The 27,432-nt window shown below is 37.3% G+C and overlaps 1 protein-coding gene across 3 annotated transcripts; it reads right to left on the bottom strand.

Moving 5' to 3' along the window:
- Positions 1–770: 770 nt before the first annotated feature.
- FZD6 (frizzled class receptor 6) lies at positions 771–27,220 on the bottom strand. 3 transcript variants are annotated; one of them, XM_070630739.1, is made up of 7 exons: positions 26,983–27,220; positions 25,731–26,037; positions 10,425–10,621; positions 7,440–8,457; positions 4,868–5,016; positions 3,248–3,676; positions 771–2,221 (listed from the first exon to the last, which is right to left on the bottom strand). In XM_070630739.1, the coding sequence occupies exons 2-7, from the start codon at positions 25,905–25,907 to the stop codon at positions 2,053–2,055; spliced, it is 2,139 nt and encodes a 712-aa protein (XP_070486840.1). In that variant the 5' UTR covers positions 25,908–26,037; positions 26,983–27,220; the 3' UTR covers positions 771–2,052. The 3 variants fall into 3 exon arrangements, with proteins under 3 accessions (XP_070486840.1, XP_070486842.1, XP_070486841.1); XM_070630741.1 differs by having other exon boundaries at positions 25,731–26,332; positions 26,983–27,201; XM_070630740.1 differs by having other exon boundaries at positions 25,731–26,062; positions 26,983–27,174.
- Between the last annotated feature and the right edge of the window lie 212 nt (positions 27,221–27,432).

The raw sequence follows: 27,432 nt of genomic DNA, 5'->3' as shown, positions 1-27,432 counted from the left end.
ATTATGTTTGATTATATGATAAACATTGTATTTAAAAAAGTATTTGTGGAGTACGTAGAATGACATTATCTTCCTCCAGAGAAGATTTTCATTTTCTTCTGCCTGGTGCCTGAGGGTACTACTAATCAGAACTATCTTATTCTAATTCCAGGGCGAGAGGTTTTTCTAGTCCACTCAGATAACTGGAAGTAGGGTTGCTTTCCTTACAGTTCACACTTAGTCCTAGGATACACTCTTTTGAGGTTACAATTTTGAGAGTAGTGTGGTCTGCCAGACTGCTTTCCCCTTGTCCTTGACTTTGAGGCTGTTAATAGTACTGTTCAACCTCTCAGTCATCTTTCCCAAATCATCAAATGCTCTGTGGGCAAAAGAAGCTCCAAATGTGGGGCTTGTTGGCAGTGTGAATTTCTCTTCTCTCAGATCTTAGCCTGGCAATTTCTCACTATCTTATTAGGGTTTTTTTAGTGTCTTGAGGGTGATATTGCTTTATTTCCCACTGTCAGGAGCCATAGCAGGGTCCTGGGTTCCCTTTGATTCACCCCATACCCCAGGTCTCCCACTGGCTTAAAAAGTTATGGAAAATATGGCTGTATAATTTATTCTTTGGGAAGAAACTGTGACAAATTTAAAAAAAGAGAGTCCTGACTGTCGTCTTGTTCTCCAGTTAAAGAGAAGCTTCTGGCTTCTTAGTCATAGAGCCACTGATATGAAAAATTATACCACTTCCTGGGCCAGGAACACTATATATAACCACAGAATTCTCCAAAATCTCTTATATAGAGAAAATTTTATTACTAAAAAGATCACATAAAACAAAATTTTGCATACAAAGTCAAAAAAAGTGAAAAAGTTAATATTTACAACATTTTCCATACAGTACATGATAATTTTCTTTTATGCTTTAACAGAATGCTAAATAGAGAAAAAACCAAAAGCATCAGAAAACATTGTTCAAGGAATAATACTTAATTGGAAACAAAACTAAGAAAATTCTAACATTTTAAAGGATGTTATACAAAATACATTTCATTTGTCTTATCAGGACTACATTTTTTTCCACTTGATTGGCGCTAATATTGCTAATACACCTTTGAACGTTCAGCAAAATCCTATTTAGCTGCAGAAATGAATTCTACACAATGTCTGGGAAAGATACTGCACTAACACAAAGTGTTTGTAGAATTCTAATTCCTGTTAAAAAACAAGTTAAAACAAAGTATAAGCAACTGTAAATGGTTATAATAATACGATCTTGGGTGGTCATGAAACATTAAAAAAAATGAGATCAATTGCACTTGGCTTAATTTATGAAAGAGTAACATTTCATCTACTAACCCTCCAGGATCAGCGAGCAGCACAAGACGATCAACATTGGACGCTCTTTCAGTAGCACCTTATTTCAGTTGCATAACAGATCCGTGAAATTCCTAAAGTAATGAGATCTTATAAAATGCACACAGTGAAGACGATAAGGTAGAATAAGTGGATTTTTCAGTTGAATTCTCATTATAACACCTTTTGGTGTGTCACTATTTTTTATACTCTAAAAGAATACTTTTTTTGAATTTTCTTAGAAATTCAGTGTAAAAGCTACCAAAGTAGTGCTAAAATATCAGAATAACATAATAAAAATATTTGAATAGATTTTCCAGTATTTCTTAAAAAAGTTCAAATACATATAAACTTATTTTCAAATATATAAAAAGGATAAAAGGATAAGCTTTAAATACTTTAGCAAAGAAAAATCTTGATTTTATATCATAAAAGTGAAATACCATAGTACATCTTAAAATACTTTTAACAAGAGTAGAATCTAGAATCTTCATAAATAGAAAAGGAAGATTCCTCTAACTCCCTCCTCCTACACAACTTAAAAAATATTATTAACCTGCACATTTGTGGTTTTCAGGTATATATTGTTTTTTCCAGTGTAACAGCAGGCAACGTAGCTCTAAGTGCAAAAGAAGAATATAACAGTGATTCTTACAGGACAGTGTATTGTAACTCCAGTGTAACGCAAAGCCACTTCAAAGAAACGGGATAACCTGGTTTTCAAGCGTCCGAGTGACTGCCAGCACCCTGTTCTTTTCTAACTCCTGAAGCAGAGTGAACGAGCAGTGATGTGGAGCCTTTCAGGCTGCTTCGCTCTGGAGAACTGGGGACCTGCAGGTTGCTGCTCTGCACCGGGCCAGTCTCGGTAACATCACTTTTCGGAGTTAGCCTAGGCAGAAGAAAAAAGCTGACATACATACATACATACCAAAGCACAGACGTGACGCAAGATGTCCTCATAACTGCTATCCATTTTTCATCAGTTTTACTTGCAACCAAAGTCTACCTTTATCTGAGGATAATTAAAGCTCTTATGTATATTCTAATATCTCAAAATACAAATAATTTATTTTCAAATACAATTTTGGCTAACTTTGGAAACTTTGTCAAACACCACCCATGCATGTGCTGAGCACCATGTCTCATGGGAACACAATAAGACAGGAATCCTGCCCTTGGTTTAGCAAATATTTTATTGATTTCCCACCATGGGTCAGACACTGCATAAGAGGATGGGAATACAGGAATAAGACCTCAGCTCTGCCTTTCCGGAGTCTACAAACCTAGTGGAGGATAAAAGCACGTATTTAATACAATCTAGGTATGCAAAAGCTGTTAGAGAAACACAGAGAAGGTGTACTTGGCCTAGTTTGGGAGGGTGAGGTAAGACAACCATGAGACCTAAAAGTAGTTAGGGGTCAGCATTCTGGTTAATTCGATGTTTACCTGTGTTTGGAGCACCTATGACCATTTGGAAAAATTCATTAAAGATAATGCTAATATCCTTTCATGTTCAGAAAATAAAAACATTTTATAATCGTCTTTGTATAAACTAACAAATTCCTTTTAGAAAGTACCATAATGCAGTCCTAATTAAAACTCAGCCTGTATTTCAGATGAATCTTAAAAATTTACCTAAATATACAAATAACTCTTAACAATTACCCCAGAAACGAATGTTACTGTTCTAAATGAACAACATACATGAAGGCTCTTCTCAAAGCTAAGAATTAAACTATAAAATGGCATATTTATAGGCTGAACCCAAACGTCTTAAACCCAAACTTCCTTGGATTAAGTGCATAGACATGTCATCTCACAGAATGCTTTCTTTCCGGATGTGCTATGTTTTGATGAAAACGTATAGTGCGGTATTCAAAACCGTCATGATTAAGAAAACAAAATCAAAGCTCACCTTCCTTCACTCCGAGCGCTCTCAGACACACTGCTCTTATCGTTCGCGAGCCCTGCCCGGCCTTTCCTGTCAGCCTGCTCCCCACAGAGTTTGGAGGTGGATGCTGCTGGGGAGGCCGGTTCCCCACAGTCCTGTTCTCTTGATTTGGGGGTGCTCGCTCCATCTGCTCTCACCTCTCTCACTGACATTTCTGGTGAGGTTTGGATTTCTGTCAAAGTGTCTTGTCCTAAGAAATCATGGTTAGTGATTGCTACCGCGGAGGTGCCATGATTTGCTGTAGCTCCTGTACTGGTTCCCATGGATTTGGAAATGACCTTCAGCTTATGTGAACTTGGTTTGTAGTGCTTCTTTTTGTGTTTAACTTTAGAATTGTGCTTTAAGAAGAACTCACATGACTCCTGTAGAACTCTTCGACTTTCACTGATTGGACTGTAGGAAAATCCAAGGAGATTTACTTGATAAATGTTAAGTATTATAGTAGAAGCCATAAAGCATACCACATGTCTTGTGCCAAAGATCCTTATTAAGTTATAAATTCTATATAATTTATATCATTTATAAAACCTGGGATTATAAATACTATGATGTAAGTATACAAACACGAGGTGAAATCTTTTGTGCATACACTGTTAGTTGCTTTGTCAGCATAAACAGTAGACTGCTAAGAAATTAAATAGGCAAAATCAAAGGATAAGGGTGAGGAAACTCAAGCCAGCATAAAGTAAAGACTATCTGTATGTGTATCATACATAAATATATCCAATGTAAAAATAAACCAGAAGAGAAAAGACAGAACATAATTAGTGGTCTTTGTTATTTAATTGTTTGCCTTCTAACACTAAAGTTAGCAAGTTATATTGAAGTTAATGTGGGTACATAAATATAGGATAGACATATAATAATAGTGCAAAAAATTAAAGTCCAGTTAAGTGCAATTCTTTAGACTTCAAAAACTTATTTTGAAAAGGTCTACAGTTCTGAAATTTTTACCACAAAAAAGTTCATTAATCAAACCAATAAGAAACGTTTAAAAAACTCTATAGTACATTGTTGATAGTACATAGTATACAATGTATATAGATAACTAAAATGCACTACTCATAAATGTAAATCAACTATTTTGTTACAGAATATTCCATAAGTTTGAATTTTTACCATTGTAGGCAAAGCAAATAAGTGAAATTTTAAATCAGCACTGTGTATAATAAAATATAAAGGTAGTAAATAATGATCATAAGACATCACATTTAAATCATACTTTATAGATTTCCTTACATACATTTGACTCCATTTAATCTTTTATCATTGATAAAAAAGGATAAAATTATTTAAAATGCTACACCAAAATAATGAATCCAATGAAAGTAGTAATAATATTAGATATATTATAAGCTATGGAAAGAAAATGCATTTTATAAATCTTTCATTCACATTTCAATAGAATAGTATATATCAAAGACTATAACAAATGCCAAAATAAAGCATCTCTCTCCATGAAAAAGATTTCCAAACTTGAAACAACAGTTGCTATAATAAAACTCCAATCCAATGACGATTTGAATAGTTCCTTGATATCTGATCTATTTATTTTAAAACAATGTCATATAAATAGGTTCTTACTCTTTCTTGCGATTTCGTTTAAAAAACCCAGCCCATTCTGTGCACGTCTTTTTGCTTCCAACCCAGAAGACAGCAGAGATGCCAACAATTAACGTCATCAGATATTTTATCATAAATAAAGCCAATTCTGGTCGAGTTTCTGTTTTTGCCTACAAAAAAATAGTGAATAAAAAAAATTTCAGTGACACATTTAAAGTGGAGAGAAGTCTATATGGTAAATATAAAACGAACAAAAAATATAAATCTTCAGTCTGTTTTACTATAAAGTGCTTGATATAATATAATGAATAACGCTTTAAGTGTAATACCTTCTTTACCAAAGTTCTGAACAAAGAACCTTTATCTGTGCATCAAAATATATAGCTAGAAAAGGAAAACAAATATATTTAGGAAGGATACCCTAAATTTTGGCTTGATTTCCCAACAGCTTTTTTTCCCTATAAGTACAGCAGCCTCTTATAACTGCCAAAATATTTGCCTCTAAATATTAATCTATTTTCCTTCACTTTAATCTACCACAAAAACACATTTAAACTCATTATAACAACGTATATTTTAGAGTCTTTACGCATTGTTGATGTTTATGTTATAAAAACATGGTTGGTTAGAGCAAAATAAACATCAGTAAAATGTGGAAATTTCATAAAAATTCATGCTTTTCTTTCAAGCATAAACTTTCAAATATTATTTTTAAATGTTGAACAAGTGTCAAAATACTACACATTCTGTGTTATATCTTGCTTTTTGCACTTACTAATATTTCTTGGAGACCATTCTATATCAGTACAAATAGAGCTCTTCATTTATTTTTACAGGCTGTTGCACTGTGTGGATGAACATTATTTATGCCAACTACCCTATTAATGGACATTTAGGTTATTTCCAACCTACTGCCATTGCAAATAATGTTTCAGTGACTATCTTTGTGTGTATGTAATCTCTCACATCTGTGAAATCTGTCGATACATTTCCAGAAGGGTGGGATCAAAGTGTACGTGCAAATGATACTGTGGAACTGCTTTCCACAGAAGGCTGAATGAACTGAATAGCAGAGTCTGAAAATGTGTACTTTGCCAGTTTCATAAACACAGTGGTTACAAAACCTTTCGATGTTTGCCATGTCATAAGTAGGAATATAATTCTATTGTAATTTTAATTTGCATTTCTTCTATAACATTTTTCACATATTTAAGAATAGCTTTTTGATTTTCCTTTTCTGCGAACCCTCTTCATATTCTGTTCTCATTTTTATATCAGATTGTCAGGTTTTTTCTTATTGATCTACAAGAACTCTTATAAATTAAGAAAATTAGCCCTTCAACTATGATGTGTAAATACATTTTCCCAGTTTGTCTTCTGAGTTTGATTTTGGGTGGGATTTTTGGCCAGGCAGCATCTTTAAAAAACATTTTTTTTAGCATGTCAAATTTAGCAATCTTTTCTTTTATAGTTGCTGAATTTTATTTCATACTTATAAAGTCCTTCTCCACTTTAAGATTTGAATTTTCTCTAATACTTTATAATTTCTTTCTTTACATTAAACATAATTTTTAAAAATCAATGATCTTAAACATTTTTAGCAGTATGTAATAGTTGTTTTTTCCCTCCAGTTTACCAAAAACACTGAGGAATATAGGAGACATTTAATATAGCAGGATCACTTTAAGACACAGCTCCCACATTAAGTACATAGTAAACACGGGCTATGGATAACAGACTATGAACAGTGTGTCAGGCAAGTAAAACTATTAGCCCCACAAATCAGTATATAAAATAGGTCCCAATATGTTATAATGTAGTAACTTTCTAGGATATAAATTACTATGTAAAATAATCCAGCCCATACATTGCTTCATTTGATATACTATGATGACAGCACTCACAATCAATATAATTAATGCCATATATAAATATTCAAGAAAAATGTATATACTGTACTAAAAACAAAATTTCTATTAAAAAATCTCAACTAAAACGCTTTAAGGAACTTACTATTTTCAGAAACTTACTTTTTTAATCTTAAAAACACCACCTTTATACTAATTAGAAACATCAGAAACATTTTAATTGTGCTTTTTTTAGTTAAGAAATGACAGGATAGTTTAGGCAAACATCAAGTTCTGTTTTTGTAAGCATATAATATACAAAAAATTATAAGATAGTATGATCAAATTAAACATACTCAAGTAAGGTTTTCCCTACAAGTACTGAAGAATTTAAAACAGCTCCCAATCCACCAGAAGTTACTTCTCTTCTTGTCCCTATGACAAGATCTGTTCTTCTGACTCTGTTCTTTATTACTATTAATCTGCCTTTGCAACCCAATTTAATTTTCAAAAGAATAGCCAAAGGAGGCACTTTACTATTATAACTGAAGCTAAAACTTGAGGAAAGAAGTCCTTTTAGACACTTACCCCAGTTTCAACTGATGCATGGGGAATCACTCCCTATGTCTACTGGACTTTCTCACCCAAAATCTAATTTTATGTCCATGACTAATTCAACTGTATTTCCAAGGAACAATTTCTACGTTAAAATTAAATAGTGAAACAATACAAATGATAGCTTTTACCTGATAAGGACATGGGATATGGTACTGACGACAATGGTCAGAGACCCAAGTTATCTCCCAGGTAATCCTGTTCACTTGCTCATAGACATAGCATCCAAGAAGTGTCACTAATGGCACAAGGTATAGGCCACTAAAGACTCCAATTCGAATCATAAATTTCTTCAGTTTCTCTTGGTTCCGGCCATCATGTTGTATGACTTGTCGAACATGATTTAAGGAAATAATGCCAGCTAAAAGAAGAGACAGCCCGACAAACACACAAAGGCACAGTGGCAAGAGGACAAAGTAGCGAGAAGCATCCAGGTCATAAAGGCCGACAAAGCAAACTCCACTAATGTTGTCTCCTTCCACTTTGTTCATAGCAAGAAGCATAACAGTCAGAAAACCTGGTATTCCCCACGCAACAGCATGAAACCAAACTGCTTTTTGTTCAATGGCTTCACAACTCCATTTTCTTCCTGCAGCTAAGAACCAGGTAATGGTAAGAATCACCCACCACACAGTGCCAGCCATTGTGAAAAAATACAAAAACATAAACAAAACAGTGCAAGCCTTATTTTGAGAGCCTAGAACAACTGTGTCACCAAGTTCTAGCTTCTCATCTGCCTTATTGCAGGCTGTGCTATTGCCTAGCAAGAATCCAATAAAATACATAAGAGATACAATGCTGTAACAGACAGAGTAATATATAATTGGTCTTTCTGGGTATCTGAATCTTTTAACATCAATTAAAAAAGTAAGGAATGTGAACAGAGTTGCACAAAGGCAAAATATTGAAACTATGCCAATAAAACTTTTTGCAAACTCTAGCTCGTCACTTTTAAAATACATGTTGGGGCATGGAGGTGCACACTGGTCAATTCCCAGAAACTTATATCCTTGTCCTCCAGAAGTCTTAAGATGCCTTGGACACCAAAATCCAATGTCTCTTTGGACTTGTTCTGTTTTCTTCTGAGGATTAAGAAATTCTGAGTGTGGATCAAAAGTTACAGGAACAGTTTCATCACAGTATTGTAATCTGTAAAGATTATAAAAATGAAATATAGGAAGTCAATATTTTTAATGAGTTTCTTTTAATGCTATGCATTCCAACTATAAAATATTTTCTTATGGATTCGTAACTGATGGGAAGACATACAAACCTAAATAGATTATAGGTTAGAGCTGGGTCGAAAGTTTTGAAGATGACTAAAAACTTGTGGTTGGAAATAAAGCCTTGACACACCAACATATGTATTAAATATAAGGCAAGTGAACTTGAAACTTTCCTTATTTGGAAAGCAATTAATCAATTAATAATTTTAAAATAATTTCTACTTTCAAGACTAAGTATTTAAGAAAGAATTTATCTTGATTGGTACTCTCCAGACAAAAACGTGCTGGCTTGTCTGTTTATAACATATCAAATATAAGTCTTAGGGAAATTAATTTTTATTTTCTATCGCCCACAAGCAAAGTAGATCAACAAGATGAGTAAGGTGAGGACAACTAAAATGAATGAAATGAGATCCTTTCCTAGATTGACAGGGTAGAGTTCAAGTGATCTCTAAGTTCTTAGAGAAGGGCAAGAAGATCATCAAGAGGTAGGCTGAAGGCCAGCTTAACTCACATCACCATTTTATTTCAGTTAGGCAGTTTGCCTCCATGGTTTACAGGCAGACCTGAGTGATACACAGGGATATTTCCATTTTGTGCAGAATTTTACCACTAGTTGAGTTTCGACCTACCAGTATTATTTTGGAGGATCTATATGGTTTAAAAATTAGTAGGGTTTTCAATGAGAAGGCATTTTAAATGTTTTAGATGGGAATAGAAAATAATAAAATGTATGCCCATAAAAAGGACACTCATGTATCTACCAGCTTTCTCAAAACGTAGCATTATGTCAGTTTTGCTTTATATCTTTCAAATAAAACAATATAATGTTACAGATACAGTTGGGACCCCTTTCTGGTCCTATTCTCTCTTCTCTCTTCCCAGAAATATTTATTACAAGTTCAGTTTTTATTTTCCTCATGCACTTTTAAATATTTTTACTATGTTATCTTTGAACTATAATGTTATATTGTATTGTTTCGCAGGTTTTGAACTTTATATAAATGACATGATGCTGTATATATCTGTATATATCTTAACACCATAATTTTTAGATTTATCCATATTGACAGATGTGGGTCAACTGCATTCATTTTATCAACTGTATGGTACTATTCTAGTGTGTAAGTATACCACAATTTACTAATCATTCTTACGTTGGACTTTTAGAATTTTTCCTATTTTTCAGAAGTTAGGAATAATGCTACAATCAATATTCTTGTGCATGATTCCTTGTTTTTGAAAAAGTTTATACAGAAAGGGGACTTCCTAAGATGAAAGGTATGAGCATCTTCTACTTTACTATATATTACTCAACTGCTCTTGAAAATGATTATGCATCTACCAGAAATGTATACATTCCAAAGGTTCTATAGTTTCTTCAGCCTACAGATACAGAAACAAAAAGATACCCAGCTTCCTCCCTAGTTTTATTATGTGAGGTCTCAAATATTCCAAATTATAAACCACCAACATTTAGAGAATAGGAGACAAAAGTAATCAATCAAGACTAATGTGCAAAAAGGTGAGTAATTGATAATAGGGTTCATTTCCCCCCAGTTTAGGTCAAAGGCATCATTACATGTTCTCAGAGCACTACGCACCTCTCCTTTGTTGTACATAGCACAGTTGGAATTTTGTATTTATTCGTATGACTATTTGATTACTCTCTGTTCCTCCTACCCTACTTGTAAATCCCCTGAGAACAAGAATCAAGTCTGCTTTTGCTCACAATTGTGTCCACAAGAGTCACCACCACAGCACTTAGAATATATTAAGTGTGCAATAAACATTTGTGAATTAAAGAAGAAAGCCTATTGCTAACATTCTGGAAAACTTACACCAATATTAAAATATCACTAGTATCCTTCAGTAGAAAATATAATTTACCTGTCACATTCAAGTTCCTCAGGCCATTGGATCCCAAAAGTGTCAATTAATTTTTTGCAATCAGAATATACTTTCTCACAAAATTTACGACATGGTGGAACCACATGAATTTGCTCTGTGCAGGTTGGTACAAAAGCTTTGCAAAGGAAAGTTTCAACATTTGGCGAACATTCCAGATTTGCAAGAGGAAGAAAAAGCTATTAGGAAAAACAGCAAGATTAGAACATATTTTAATAACAACTGAATGAAATTTTAACAAATGAATGAAATTAACTCATTTACTGTTTAAAGTATAAACTTTTTCACTTATACTCTAAAAGAATCTTTAAGTATCACTCTCAATACAATCAAATTTTGAGGACATAATTTTATTTAGTCTGACTTATGAACCATCATACGCAATGAAATATTATTTTATTCAATTATGCAGTTTTCAAGAAGATATGCTAAATCAAAACAAATCAAAAGCACTAGTTGATTGCTAGGTGAATAAATTATACAAATATTCAATTTAAAGTATATGCTGAAATACCTTAACCCTGTACTGAGCATTCAGGAGAATAAAGGGATGTTTAGAGCATAAGGATCAGCATTAAAAAGACGTAAGGATCTTGAGAACATGGTGAATTCAGGGCAAGAAGTTCAATATGACTAGACTATAAGATGAAAGGGGTGAAGTCAAGGACAGAGTAGAGAGAGATGAGCCTGGAGAGGGACATGGGACCTGATCATGGAGAGCATGAATGACATGCTACGTTGCTGGGATTTTAAAATAAAAGAATGGGATATTACTGGAGAGTTTTTATCAGGAAGTCTCTCCAGAGTCTGACAGCTGAGTTTGAATACTAGTTCTACACTTAGTGGCTGTGTAGCTTTAGCAAATTACTAAACTGCTCCGTGTCTTGGTTTCTTCATCTGTAAAATGGCAATAATAGTAGTACCTGTCTCATAAGTTTGTCGTGAGTACTAAGTTAACAAAAGTAAAGCACTTAGAACACTGTCTGGCATACAGTAAGCACTCCATAAATGTCAGTTACTGTGATGATTACACTTTAGAACATACAGATAGGTTCTGGATAAACATGGTAGATTGACCACATCTGCTTATCTCTTTGTTTCCTCACTAAAAAGACAATTTTAAAAAAAGGTACTAATCCATTAGTAAGTGAACAGAAAAGACTACATTAGGGTATTTGAGTTTTCCAAAGAACAAAAACAAAACAAAACAAATAAAAAAGACCCAAACTTTGAAAGAGAGAAAGCTATTAGAGGAGTGCTAAGTGACTTAATGGGACATGGGGGTGGATTACAAAGTAGGAGTAGGGATTCAGATGAGAATGAGTTGATTTGCCCTAAAGAAACGGAGAGTCTCAGTTCTTTGAGGTACCAAGTAGCACAAAAGGCTAAAATTGGAGTAATGTTTACAAATCAGTTCCTCTCTCTGTCACCCCCCCTCCATCCCAACCAGGCAGCCAGATGACCATCCCACTCTGCCAGGGTTGTTTCCAGGAGAAACGGAGCTAGAGAGTCCACACTTGGGATATCAGGCACAGAGCAGGGCAGGGATACAGCGCAGAGGGGGACTGAATAACAGGCTATCTACGGAAATATGAAGCTCTCACCTTCCTTATCCTGCTTCCTTTCCCAAAAGATCAGTAGACAGGTATACATTCACCATCCCCCAAAAAACTCAACAGTCTTGGAGAAAAGATCTCTATATATTGACAATGAAAAAGCTAGCTGACTTCGAGCTCACCTTATTATGAAGCCACCAGTAACAAGCCCCATTCACGCACATGGAGCTTTTCAACGCCCCACAAATATAGGGCAGCCAAGGATCATCAAGCATTTGAAGAAAACCTCATAAAAGACAGAGACCAAAACAATAAGCAGATACAGGAAATTTCGAGGCAACAGAGATTATGCAGGGAACAGAAGTAAACCAAAGAAAATAAATCACAAAAACAAAAATCTTAAGTGAGAATCTATTGCATCCATTAAAAAAGAATAGGATGCTGTAGAAAATTAAAATAATATGATAGCTGAAATAAAAAAACTTTTATAGAAGGGTTAGAAGATAAAGCTGAGGGAAGAGAGGGACAATCAGAGAGAAATTCCTTCCAATCAGAGGATCAGTCCAAGTTTCCAACACCTAGCTAAAGGAGTTCTAGAAAGAAACAGGAGGGAAAACGGAGGTTGAAAAGGCTGGCATCACACTTTGCAGTCCTACTACTAAAATATTTCTGGACTAAAACTTCAGTCAATTAACTCTCTTTTACAGAGATCTCTCTCACATTCTCCTCTCTTTTCAAACCCTAATTCCACCCCTATCCCCAGTTCATGATTTTGTTCCTAGTTCACTGAGAAAAGAGAAAATTTCCTTATCCTTTGACCCAAATGTACTGAACCTACCTATAGCTTATCCATATTCTCTGCCTTCGCTATTTCAATGATGAACAGCTTGAATTCCTAATCAACCAGGTCCTCCATTTGTACACTGGATCCCTCTCCAGTTGACTAGTCAAGGACTTTGCTCTTACAATTGTCTCCTATTCTTGCAATAATTTTCCCCTTCTATGCTACAGTGATTCACCCATCATACAAACTCACTCTATTATTTCTCACCATAAAAAAAGAGAATGGGGGCCAGCCTGAGGCATAGTAGTTAAACCCGGCACATGCCACTTTGGCAGCCTGGGTTTGTGGTTTGGATCCCAGGCATGGACCTATACCACTTATCAAGCCGTGGCAGTGACCCACATACAAAATAGAGGAAGACTGTCACAGATGTTAGCTCAGCACTAGTTTTCCTCAAGCAAAAAAAAGACTGGCCACAGATGTTATCTCAGAGCAAATCTTCCTCACTAAAAAAAAAAAAGAGAACAATATCTTTCCTTAACTCTTTCCCCAACCCCATCCAGCCATCGTTCCATTTTTCTGTTCCCCTTTATAGAAAAACTCCTCAAAATAGCTATATTTACTCACTTTCTTCAATTCCATTCTTCCCATTCCTTCTTGAGCCCACTCTCCAATCAGGTTTTGTTCCTATACTCCAGTGAAACTGCTTGTCAGAGTCACCAATAAACTCCACACTGTCAAATCCAACGGTCAATTCTGAGTCCTCATCCTACTCAACCCTTAACAACACTTGACAGCGGATCCTGCCCTCCTCTTGAGAGACTTTATTTAGTTGGCTTCTAGAATACAAATCCTCCTGAATTTCTCCCCATCTCACTGGCTGTTCCTTTTCTGATTCTCTTCCATTTTCCAATTCTAAATGCTGAAGTGCTCCAGAGTTCAATCCTCAGACCTCTATCTATCTATCCTCACTCCACAGGAGAAATTCATCCAGAACCATGTGTTAAATACCAACCATACATGAAGGATTTCCAAATTTATCTCCAGCCTTCATCTCTCCTCATATCTCCTATGAACCCTAGACTCGGATGACCATCTGCCTCCTGGACAACTCCTCTTGGCTTAAACCCAACATGTCCAAAACACAACTCAATCCCACAGGACCCTATACCCCAAACACTCCATAAGTCTTCACCATTCCCCAAGTTGCTTAAGCCAAGAATCTAAAGATTCATTCTTTACTCTTCTCTTTCTCTCACCCCTAACTAATCCATCAGCAAATTCTCTTGGCTCTCCTTTCAAAATATATTTCAAATCTGACCATTTCTCACTATTACTAAGCTATTACACCTAAGCCACTGCTTCTTTTACCCAGACTACTGAAATAGCCCACTAAGAGGTCTCATTATTTACCACTCTTGCTAATTTTACAGTCAATTTCCATACCAATTCATACTCCCACCAATGTGACTCTTTAAAATATAATTTTGTCCTTGTTCAAAAGACTCCAATAAAATAAATTCCACAGTCCTTACCAAGGCCTTAAATTTCCTGGCCCGCGGCTACATCTCCAATTTCATTTCCTACCACTCTTTCTCTTACTCACTCCATTGCCGCCAGACTGGCCTTTTGCTTCTCAATCATTGTTTGTATATTTCTGCTTCAGAATCTTTGCATTTGCTGTTCCCTTCACCTAGAACACTCTTCCTCCAGATAGTCACACGGCTTGTGTCCTCATTCATTTGGGTCTCTGCTCAACTGTCACCTCAAAGAGTCATTCCCTGCCTACTCTATTGAAAAATTATACTCTCATTCTCTGTTCTGTATTTCTTTTTAGTCCTTATCACTATCTAACATTTCATTATATAAGAGTTTATTTCTTAATTTCTGCCTTCATCACTAGAATGTAAATTCCAATGACAGGAAGGGATTTTGTCTATTTTGTTCACTACTGTATCCCCAGTGCCTAGAACAGTGTGTGTGTGTGTGTGTGTGTGCAGAGTGATTTCTCTATAAATATTTATTGAGTAAACAAATGAGTATCCAGAGCAATGAATGAACAATGACAAGGCATGTTGATAAAAAATTTCAGAGCATCAAGATAAAGCAAAGATCATAAATGTTTCCAGATAGAAAAAACAGGTTACACATAAAGGAATGAAATTCTGAATATTTGATAACACAACATCCTAGAAGACAATGAAGAAATAACTTAAATTCTGAAGGAATATTGCTTTCAACCTAGAATTCTATACCCAATCAAACCTTTTTGGCCCTATAAGGAGACAAAAATTTTAACTTTCAAATATTTCTTTTTAGGAAACAACTAGAAGATGCAGTATTCTTGAAACAAATTGAAGGAATATATGAATAAAGCAGGAAGGCAAACTATATGGGACTCAGGAATTAGTTGATCTAACACTAGAGAATGGCAAAAGGAGGCCTCAGTGTGACGGCTACATATCTAGTCCAGAAGGCAATCACAATATATCAATAGGAGGACAGACAGTGAAGCAGGAAGGTCTCCAAGGAGATAGGAGTGGGGGATTCGAACTGACAGATTATATGATATTTTGAGCATCTTGGAAAATTGCTGCTAGGTGTCTGACAAGTCTGTTGGGACAGCTGAAAAAAAATCAGCCATAGGTACATAGAAAATAAAGCAAATGGGGGAAAATTCAATTATTGTATTAACTATAGAGGGTAAGATGTTAAAGATATTAATGCAATCAAAGTATACTACTTGACTCAGCAGTATACAATATTTAATACTCTTAGTAATCCTAGCACTGACTATTGATTTAAACAAAACTGTATTAAGAGATTGGGAACAGAAATGGTGGAATAAGAAAAATAAATTATCAACTACCATAATAGGAAAGAAAAACAGATACTACCTAAAGTTCTAAATTGATGAATCAATAAAGAACAGACTAAGAATATTAGTTAGAGTATGCCCTATGTATCAGGAGAATATCCAAAGGAGTTTTAAAGTGGTTTCCTTTGGGGAGGAGGACTGTGGTGGGTGTAGAGAAGGGTAAGCAGGGACTGTGGATTTTCTGTTAAAAGCCTTTAATATTGAGGGGTTTTTTTCAGGTATAACTGATATATGATAAATTGAACATGTACACTTTGATGGGTTTTGGAACCATTACTACAACCAAGGTAATAAATATATCCATCACCACCAAAACTTTCCTCTCGCCCCTTTGTAATTCCTCCCTCCTATCTCCCCTCTCACCACCATCCCCTCAATAACCTCCTACCTCTGGCAACCACTGATCTGCTTTCTGTCACTACAGAGTGGTATTTTCTGGAATTTTACTTCAGTAGAATCATACAGTATATACTCTTTTTTGTCTGGCTTCTTTCACTTGGCATCATTATTTTGAGACTCATCCATGTTGTTCTGTGTATCAATAGTTCCTTCTTTTTAATTGCTGAGTAGTACTCCATTGCATGGCTATACTATAGTTTGTTTATCCATTCACCTGTTGATGGACAGTGTGAAGTGCCCATGGAACATGTGAGTGTGGATATCTACTAGTAGGCAGTTAAATAAACAAAGTAATGCAGGTGAAAGACTTTATGGTAAGGATATAGATTTGGAAGTCATCATTATAAAAATGGTATTTGAAATAACTGAATGAATTTACCTAAAGAGAACATGTACAGTAAGAGAAGATGGAAATTCTGATTCAAGGGGAATGCGCTGAACTTACACATTAACATCTCCTTCCTCTCTGAGTGCCATTAAAATGAAAGGTTTAAAAGTAAAAAATAAAATCTATAACTACACAAAAAAACAGAGAAAGGCCTCATCAGTGAACTATAAACTTTGAGAAATTTCTGAAAGATAAAAAGGAGGACTTCTACTTTTAGCAGTATGACCAACTAAATATCTTCTGCCACAAAACATTCAGATTGTGGATAAATTACAACACATATACTTTAAAATGCATTGTTGAACACTGTAGAACATAAAATAGCCCAAAATATATACAGTAAAAAGCAACACAACTACAAGGAAAAACGGACAATTCCATGATCAAAATGAGAAATTTCAACGCATATTTCTTACTAAATGAAAGGTCAAGCAGACAAAAAAATTAATAAGTAAATATGAGATGTGATCACAACACTACAATTAACAAGTCTGATTTAAAGGGCACATACAGAACCCACATCCAACAATTAGAAGACAATAGCTTTGGAGGATGTTGGACCAGTGGAGAGTTCCCCCGTCCTGATGGGGCAAAGTGACTGAGCAAAGGGCCACCAGAGTTGGTGTACTGTATCTCCCTTAATAGAATGATGCTGAGATCTGACCCTTCGCCATCTAACAGGAGCTCACTGGCAAGCAAACATCAGAGTAGTGCCCTCAAATTTCTCTATCCCGAGGAAGAGAATGTGTGCATGAGTATCCTCCTCTGGGACTGAGGTGGAAGAAGGGGAGGAGGCGTAGGCAACTGGTGCCATTTACTTCTTTGTTTACTGTCCCAAATAAGCCTAGCTCCTAAAATTTCTGGGTTTCTAGTAATCAGATCCGATGACCGGAAGAATTAAAACACACAGTGTTTAATTCTTCTAACTCAGATGACATTCTGCAATAGCTATGATAAATTGATGGTCAGTACTGAAGAACTATTATAATCCAGGAAAAATGAAAGTAACACATGAACTTTTACTATATTAAAACAATTTTCTTACACAGCAAACATGGCAAGTTACATCCTTTGTTTAATTCTTCAAGAGTACCCACGTTGGTTAACCCAATAATGTTGCTATTCATGCAATCTGCAGACAATAAATCAGATGCTGAAAATTCAAATACCTTCAGAGTCTAGGTAAGTAAATTCAAAGGGGTATAAAGACTACATAGGTAATAGTTGGGTAGCAGCTGCTAATCAACTCCAGCAGACTGTTATTTGGGCATCTGGGCACAAAACAGTCAGATATATCAATTTTTCACAAGAAAATAGAATCTGGATTTTTATGTGAAATCTCCCAAATTTTAACTTTTGGCACTTTAATTTAAACATTTAAAATACCATGCAGGACAAACAAAACATGTCTTCAGGTCATCTAGTATGGGCCAGCAACTTTCAAGTCTGTCGCAGACTAACAGACTTAAAGAACTTTAGACTTGGAAGGGACCTGAGAGGACTTTTAAGTCTCTTATTTTCAGTGTGTGTGTGTGTGTGTGTGTGTGTATTTTGCCAGGGAACATTTTCTTTAAATAAGAGGTTACAAAGAAGCCTGATATATTAAATACATAAAAGCATAGCTGCTCTGGCTGAAAAGGAAGCCCTCCTTCTGAGATCTCTCTTGCTGCTCCCTGTCTCTACCAGTGACCTCAAAGAACCTCCAGAGATCATAGTTTGAAAACCACTGGTCTAATGCAAACCCTTAGATGACAAGTAAGAAAACAGAATCTAATTTCTTACTGAAATTATTATTGAAATCACCTAATCTAGTCTGAATGAGAATTTAAATGCCTTTATTCCGGATCTAGTGCTACTTTTACCAACCCTATAGCTACTGATAATAAATCAGAGCTTTGACTTATATCTGTGAGAGAGGTATTCTTATTTCCACCTTGCAGACGAGGCAACTGAGGCTCTAAGAGCAACTTTTACAGTCACATAAGTAGTAAGTAGCAATCAGGATATGAACCTGGGTCCATACGACTCCAGAGTATGTTCTCTTTAACCCTGACACTATGCTGCCATCCAACTCTCCCTGAAAATCATCATTCCCAAAACATAAGACAGGCAAGATACCAACAAAGATAAAGGGGGAAAAAGATATCAAAAGAGGATTGGGAATCCTCTTCATGAAACAAAACTCCTCAGTTTGAAAAAGTAAATGTTCACAGGACTCATAAAGACTATAAAACCTCAAACTATGTTTATCACATTCCAGATGATGCATGTATCTCCCGAAGCTGGTAATTTTGGAATAAATAATTTTAGAACAAATAACAGCACTTCAAATAATGGGTAGTCAGCTTGTTACTGAACTCATCTCAATTGGTGGAAAACATAAACAGAATATTTCCCTAATCTTTTGAAGTAAAAACCCTGATAGGAAACTTTTATGTTCTCCCACAAAATGTCCTGGGTATCACTCTCAGAAACCAAACCTTGAGATGGAAAGTTTACTATTGACTCTTGTGACATTTCTCATGTCCTTAATCTCATACTTGGAATTCTATTATATTATTAAACTAGTATTTAGCACAGCAAGTGCTATGTAAACCCAGGAACTGAACAGATTTCAAATTTCTTAGTCTCTACAGTCTGTTTCCTCTCTTCCCTCTAAGTGACACCTTCAACTCCCTCAGTATCCTATGCCTTCATGGTCTTGCTCATGAATTTCATTCTCAAAGAAGGCTCATTAACTCATCTAAAACTAACCACAACATAAAATGCTTTTGAGATTCTACATCAAACAATAACTAAAATAGTTGATTTTAGTTGATTATATGTTGATTATAGTTTTAATGCTCAGAGAAATAACAGGTAGGCTCCTTAAGTCCCTGGCAGAAATCCTGTGGCAGTTAGTATTAGCAGGGATGAGGAAGAAGAGAGCAATTAAGAAGGCAACTCATATCTCCATTATGAAAAATAGCCAGAGCCAAACTATGATAAATGGACAATGAGAACAAAAATTTGGGGAGTATTTTATATAATCCTTTGCTGGAAGTAATGTCAGCATTGTAATTCTGCTTTTAGCGCTGCCATAAACTACTGGTGCCACCTTTGGCAGGTAATTTTCCATCTTTGAGTCTCAGAGCATTAATCAGTAAAATGAGAGCAATGAACTCCTGGATGGTCTCTAAGGACACTTTATGGCTCAAAAAGTTTATGAAGGGGCTGGCCCGGTGGCACAGCAGTTAAGTTCACACGTTCCGCTTCTCGGAGGCCCAGGGTTCGCCGGTCCGGATCCCGGGTGCAGACATAGCACCGCCTGGCAAAAGCCATGCTGTGGTAGGCGTCCCACATATAAAGTAGAGGAAGATGGGCGTGGATGTTAGCTCAGGGCCAGTCTTCCTCAGCAAAAAGAGGAGGATTGGCAGTAGTTAGCTCAGGGGTAATCTTCCTCAAAAAAAAGTTTATGAAGAGGGTGACAAAGACTTGAGTAGCAGAGCTGAACACAAATTTCAAAACAACTATAGGGTACAATGAGATTTCCCCTTGGTGAGTAACTCTGTCTTACACTGAGCTCTGGAGAGAACATTTATCATTTCCGCCTGCCTAGCAGTCTTATTTTTGGGAATCCCAAAGTAGGTGGGATGCTATAGAAGCTTAAGGAGGGATGCAGGGATGCAACATAACAACAAAAACATAGGCACAAAATCTAAGCTTGGCCGTATGGAAGCTCCACCTACTGTAACTCTTGGGGGGAGGGTTGTGCAAAAGAACAGATAAAGTCAGATTATTTGAGGCAACTGTAGTGAGATCAACATTGCACACGGGGCCAAAATAAGTGTCCAGGGACAAGGGTTCAAGAAGAGTCCAATGCCACTGGCATCAGTGCCAGACTGATCCTGTGGCATGATCTTAGCTGTGTCCTGGTTCCCTCTGTTCCTCCCTATATCTTGAACCTGGTTCCCTAGTCTACCCATTAATTCAATAAGCTATTGAATATCCATCCATTTTCTGCCTAAGTTAGTCAAAGTTGGTTTCTATTGTTTGCAACCAAGAAGACCAACTGCTACGCCAATTATATAAAGAATGGTTTGTAAGTGACTTCAGTGAAATGAGAGGAATTGTAGAACTGGTTTTCTGGCCTAACTGGGGCCAAAAGTGTGAACATTCTGTCAGGAGAGAAGGATATCTAGCAGTGCCATGACATATAATAGAAAAACTGCTAATTGTATTATCCTTAAAATCACTTAGATTCCAAGGATGTCTTAGAAGGATGTGTCCAGTGAAGGCAAGGCTGAGTGGCTGCTGCCAGAGAAGCAGGAAACAGTACGAAGAGCATGAGGTATTCAAGGATCACAGGCTGAGAATGCTTCTAGTGGCACTGCCTGGCTTAGGAAGAGAGTGACAAACTGGCATCCCTGAATTCTTGGGTCAACGTGTGGAGTGAAACACAAAGAGTCCACTAGGCTCTTCTAAAAGCAGAAAAATGAAATGTTTAAAAACCACTGCCCAATAGAAATAGATTTTTTCTTAAAAGTTTGTTTATACAGTTTTTCTCTATCCCTTTATTTTTAACTGAATAGACATTTTAGTAGTACATATTAACAGGTGAAAGGAAAGGGTTTTCTTTGGCTCACTTCCCTTTAGACTGTTCAAAAGTGGAATGAACACATGCTGTTCCAAACACAATACCTGACTTCGCTTTTGTCTAGACCTCAATGAAGGGAATTCAAAAAGAAAAATACAATATTCCTGTTTCCATTTTCCCTAGATCAGTTTCAGCTCTTTCTGGATGAAATCAGTCTCTCAAGGGACATCAATCTCACAATTTGAGAAACAATGCTCAAGATATGAAACAAAAAGGAACACAATGGAAAACCAGCAGCCATTTGTTTTTCCACTTGGGAGAGTTAGACTGTACGACATCCTTTTCATTACAAAGCCAAGTTACTATTCAGAATTGTAAATTAACTCTTTGTAATACAAATGACTTCAGCTTCAGACAAAAAAACTGAAATCCCTTATGTCAAGCAATCTCTGAAACAAAACTAAAGAACCAGGATATCCCAGTCAATCCTTTTGGTTTGATAAATTTCACTTAAAAAAAATTTGTGTGGAAAGTAAGTAACATATAACTCAGGTAACACATTAATAAGAATGAACTAATACGATATTATACGCCAACTACACTTCAATAAAAAAATAAAAATAAGAAAGCACAATAATGTTTATTCATTACATGATGTAAGTGTGTAATCCTTAAGAACACTCTCAGGTACTTTACACCAGGGTTCAGCAAACTACAGCCTGTGGACCAAAAAAGGCCCACTGCCTGTTTTTGTAAATAAAGTTTTATTGAAAAACATCCACGCTGCTTTTTTGCTACTATTGCAGAGTTGAATGGCTATCGCAGGGACTATATGGTTTACAAAGCCCAAAATATTTATTTGGCCCTTTATAGAAAAAGTTTGCATTCCCCACTCCAAACTAGTGGGTCTCAAACTCTAACCTTCATAAGAAAAACCTGGAAAGCTCGTTAAAACACACCGTCCTGGGCTCTATCTTCACAGATCGTGATTCAGTAGGTTGGGATGGGGTCCATGAACTTGTATTTCTAAAAGCTCACAAGCTGCTGGTCTATGAACTAAACTTTGAGAACTACTGCTCTAAACCATCTCATATAATCAAAGATCAGCAACAGCCACGGATGCTATACATTCTATAAAACAGGACAGCCACCACACAAAATGAAAACTAAGGCACAAAAAGAGAAGTGAGATAGAGTTAGACTTATATGGAATTAGTGGTAGCTAAGAAAGCACAATTGGTTGCCATAATCATCAGATAATTCTTCAGCCTCTCATCCTAACGTTAATTCACAGAGAACCTGGAAATTCAACAGAGACCAGCAGGAACCAAAGGCGGGGGGTTGGAGGTATAAAACCCAATCTATTCTTTAGAGAAGCTATAAAACACTTTTTTTTAGAAAAAGCCAGGTATATGCAGTTATAATTTAGTACTTGACTCTAAACTTAAGGACTAAAGTACAATGTTTGAAAAAAATCTGACACATACAGTTTATAATACAATGGTCCAATCAAAAGATAAATCCTTTCACTTCATATAAATAATACAAATGGTTAAAAATAAAATTCTTTAAATAAATTCTAACAAACGTGTTAGGCTAATATGGGAAAGAATACAGAGGATATCAACTGATATATTTTATTAGAACTAGGCTCAGGAAGAACAAAATGATATGTAATAAACTACCTAAAAATATTAGAATGTCTTTCACTTAAACACTGCAGAAGATAGAAGTGGAAGGTAAAGATTTAGATGGAAAATTCTCTGCTGATTTATTAGATCAGGAAAGTTTTTATTCATTCAGCCTTCTAGTGAGCATCTATCATGCTCAGAGGCACTGTACCAGGCATTAGGGATAGAAGTGAAAAAATACCATCCCTACTCAACAAGCTTGCGATCTAGTGAGAGAGCCACGCAAATAATTGCAACACAGCATGATCAGTGTAAGAACAGTCATATATATATTAGGTACTATCAGAGTGTGGAGAGAGAGCTGATTAAATATACTTAGGAGAAAGGTGAAAGAAGGCTTCACAAAGCACAGAGTTACCGCTTTCACTGGGACCTGAAGAAACAGAGCAGGTGAAGAAGGGTAGGTAGAGAGCTCCAGGGGCAGTGGATAGAACATGTGCAAAGGTACAGAGGTGAGAGAAAGTAATACGGATTTGAGTTCTACAGACAGGTCAGTTTGGCTGAAACAGAGTGTGCAATGTGGGAAGGGATGAAATGGGAATTTGGACAGGAAGGCAGGGTCTCACGTGAAGAACCTTGGGTGCCACACTTTATTTTTCCAGCTTTAGGGAAATGGTGAAGAATTTTAACCTCAAAGTGGACTGAGTGGATTTGCATTTTAATAAAATTACCAGAGGGGAGGTACTGTAGTCTAAAGATTTTACTTTTGATCTAAAACTTCTGATGAGAATTTGCATTCAAGGCACACATGCGAAAGAGAAAGAGAGGTAGAGCTGAATATAGGTAAAAAAATAATCTCCCAGTTTAATTTACATCGAAATGAAGTTTGCAAAGCAGCAGCGAAGACTGAAATTAACACACCTCATTCTGAATCTTAGAACGTATTTTCTTTTTTATCCAATAAGGCCAAGGGTTAAAAAAAAGCAGCTAAAGATGACTTTATGGTCCGTGTTGACAGAGAAGACCGTGTCTGATTGCAGTGCTCAGACTTTGGACAAATCCTAACTTCTCTGGGCTCTAGTTTCTTCACGTGTATAACGAAGGGTTTGGGGTTTCTTAACCTGGGCTATAAACAGAAGTATATTTCAATATAATTGGTTTCCTTTGTAATCTTACTCATTTTATTTATTTAAATTTTAAAACATTCTCACATTCTAAGAAGCGGTCAATAGTATAAAAGAGGTTGAGAAGCTCTGCATGATATTTAGGGTCACCTACGACTCTCAAATTATAGGGTTTTGGACATTCAATATAGGAACTAAAACAGAAAGCCGCTGGCTAAGGAAAATAAGCATGGGGCAACAGGAAAAGCATAATACCATGGACCAAAAAAATCATATACAGGGATTTAAAGTCTGACTCAGGCTGACATTATTTTGCCTCTCCATTTCCCTTTCTTCTTTTGTAGACTTAGGTTAATGCTGGTATTAAATGGCTGCTTGATGGCTTTCTTCTTTTATATCCTTAAACCTACTGCAGTATGATTTACAGAATAAAATTTAATAGTAAAGGATATGAGAAAATTTAGTGTATGAGGAAGATTATATACTGAAAAGACTGGTAATGTTACAATCAAATAAAATAAAGGCGGTAAGAACAAAAATGCCTTCTTGATAATGTCCAGACACAAAACTACCTGGGAAAAAAGCCAGGTAAATAAAAAACATCTTTTTTTTTTAGTCAGAAACAATTGGTTTTAAAAAGACATGTGTGGAACAAAAACTGGTTCCCATCATCTTACAATTATAGGACTGAACAGCAGGGAGGCATCTAGGCCCTATCTTTATAATGGTGCTCTGTGACGAGGGACTCCAAATGATCTGAATTTGTAAGGTCAATTTCAGCACTCCAACCTAAAATGTATGTAGCTACTATACAGAAAGGAAATCAGGTTTAAGATTTTTAAGAACGCTGTAAGACATGAGTTATAAAACATATTATCAGAGAAAATGTGAATGAAAAATTATTCCTTGAAGGTATTCCCACTATATACTTTATCTAAATCAGATTAAACCATCAAAATGGTTCTGATTAATCAATGAAAGTCCTACTGTGTCACCTGTTCAGTGTTCAAAATGACATCTTGCACTGGTTTGAAAAACCCACTGAAATATCGCAATATTGAAATATTATAATAATACTATTTGTAATATCCTTTTAAAGTACATCTACTTAGTATTTAAAACCCCTCCTATTTTAGACATGAGTCTACAATGAGGTAGTTGGATAACTATTTAACTAAACAATGGAAGACTTTCAGAGTTACGAAAGCAAATCGAGTCAGTTTTTAAAGTAGCGTCCGTATTAAAATGGTAGGGCTTTCATCTCATAGCAACAATCTGAGGGAAAAATGCCTTTACCATTCTCAGACAGCTTTTCTAGAGAAAAACTACAAAAACATTTGTCTTCTTTCCTACCTGAGACTTATCAACCTAACAAATCTGTATGGGAGGGCAGGTTCCTGTCTCTACAGGTAACTCTCTCATCCCACACCTCCCTAGCAATCTGCCTATCTCTAAACCAGAGGCAGGTAACTCAGGCACCCAAGGCAATCTTTAGTGTTCCGACGCTTCTCCCCTGACATGTGGTTTCTTTTAACAAGCATCTTATAAAGAATACTTAAGTTCTGGGCTTAAAAAAGATCACCTTTTAGCAAAACACTATCTACAGCCCCAAAATCTTCCAATACTTGATTTGCTTCAGAAAACTGTGCCGCGTGAACATTACAACTACTTATGAAAATGTATGTAGTCCAGGCACTTTTAGTCCAAGCAATATAGATTAACTATACTTCATATAAAACAAACCCTATTTTAAGCAAACCCACTAAACAGGGCCAGAAATGTACATAAAACAAAAGTTGGTAGGGGGATTTAATTTTCAAAAGGATTTATCCAAAATATGGCTGTACACAACTCAAACAACCACTCGTGTTTTTTTAAAAAAGTCACATTTACACGTTATTCCAGAACAGAACATAAATTATTTTTCTATAAGGGTATGAGGAACAACTCACCTCCATTTCCACAGCAGCAGTACTCTGGTCATAATGACCCATGAGATTAGGAAAAAATGTCATGTTGTAGGCCATTTTCATACATCTGGGAACAGTAATTGGTTCGCAGGTGAAAAGACTGTGTCCTCTTATGAGGGGTAGGAAAATGCATGTCAACAAAAATGGAAACATTTCCATTTTCTTCAAATTCCTGATTTTACCACATGGCTTGGAGTGATCGCACTTTTCATCCTCAGATTTCCATCCAACGACAAAATGTTCAAATTCCTCATTTCATCATTTTACCATTTTGAAGGAAGTTCTTTTCCTGAAAACGAGTTCTGGGTCAATTACTGTAAAAACAACCAAGAGCATGTATCGGCAACATGTGTCATAAACTCAAGTGCGGGCGTCAAAGTGCAGAGTTAAGATTTCCACCCTAGGTAACACTGGAAAAACGACGGAAAATTCCGTCCTTTCGAGATACTCTTCCACCTGCCCTGGCACAGAACATATCATTTGCCGAGAAGTCTCATCTCTAAGGAACCGACGATAGAAGGTCTGTGGCGTATGGAACACAGGGCGAAAAGGGGGCAGTGGTGAGCGAAGCGAAGAAAGTAATGCTGGGGGTGGGGAATAAGTAAAAAAGAATTAAGAGACTCACAAAATCTAAAGGGCCCCTGTTGGATATCCTATTACGCACAACAAAACTGAGTCCCAGGGAAATTCCTTAAGACCTAATGAGTTCTTCGATCCTTTAAAGACTGCAAAGAGCCAGTTTTTGTGGCAGTCTTCTGGGGATATACTTTTCTGTTTTTCAAAAGGCCAACTAGAAGGAAACTTCTAGGATTCCTCCTGCGGAGGAGCGAGACCAGTTTTCATGGGCTGGGGGGAGTAGTGATCTCACCCAAAGGGAAAATGAACAAATATGTCGCGGGAGGACGCCGGAGTCCCCGTGGGAGGGAGGCTGTGGGCCCTGAGTCACCAATAACCGCAGCCCCCGCCCCTCCACGCCCGGTGCCCAGCTTTCCAGCGCCCCACAGCCGGCACCTGCCCCAGGCCTAGAGTGGCGTCCCCGCCCGCTCGGCGCCGCGGGGCCCCGGCCTCGCCTTCCCGGGGCTGGCCCCCACTCGCGCGGACGCTCCGGCGGCAGCAGCCTGGCCCGCCGCCTCGCCGCACCTGCGGCCCCGAGCGCGCGCCCCCGGCCCGCCCCACCTTCCGAGGGCCCCGCCGGCCGCGGCCGAACGCCCAGGCCGGGTCCGAGGAGCCTCACCTCGGGCGGCTGTCGAAGTCCGCTCTCCCTCGCCGTCCCCGTGCAGCCCACCGCCCCCAGCGACCTGGGACGGCTCCGGGGAGCGTCCGCGACTCCAGCCGCCTCGGGAGCCGCACGGGGAGCGAGAGCTGAGCGATCCCGCGAGACTGCGCCGCCAGGTCGGGCGGGCAGGTCCGGGCTCGAGGCGGCGGCGGGGGCCTGGCCCTGCGCCCGAGCCCCGCCCGCGCTGCGCCGGCCCGACCTGGCCCGGGGCTGGCCCGGGGCGGGGGCGGGAGAACGGGGCGCGTACCGGGGTCCGCTGTGGGGCCGGGAAGGCCTCTCCACCTTGCCGTCTGTTACGGTACCTGAAGCACAGGCCTGTGCCCTATCTCGCTGGCCCGTCAGGGGTTCAGCCTAGACGGATATTTTTGAAGCTCTTGGTAATCCCCCCAATGACCCTTCCTTTAAAAG

Source organism: Equus przewalskii, chromosome 8, assembly GCF_037783145.1.
Source record: "Equus przewalskii isolate Varuska chromosome 8, EquPr2, whole genome shotgun sequence".
Lineage (NCBI taxonomy): Eukaryota > Metazoa > Chordata > Mammalia > Perissodactyla > Equidae > Equus > Equus przewalskii.
The sequence above is the reverse complement of the archived record's forward strand: the minus strand, read 5'-3'. Positions and strand labels throughout refer to the sequence as shown.

What these genes read in the sequence shown, in the direction of transcription:
- FZD6 (XM_070630739.1), bottom strand. Translation starts at nt 25,907, where the DNA reads ATGGAAATGTTTCCATTTTTGTTGACATGCATTTTCCTACCCCTCATA. An exon ending in GAGGAACTTGAATGTGACAG is followed by an intron (nt 8,458 to 10,424) that starts GTAAATTATATT and finishes TAATCTTTACAG; the next exon opens with ATTACAATACTGTGATGAAA. An exon ending in ATATCCCATGTCCTTATCAG is followed by an intron (nt 5,017 to 7,439) that starts GTAAAAGCTATC and finishes ATTTTTTTGTAG; the next exon opens with GCAAAAACAGAAACTCGACC.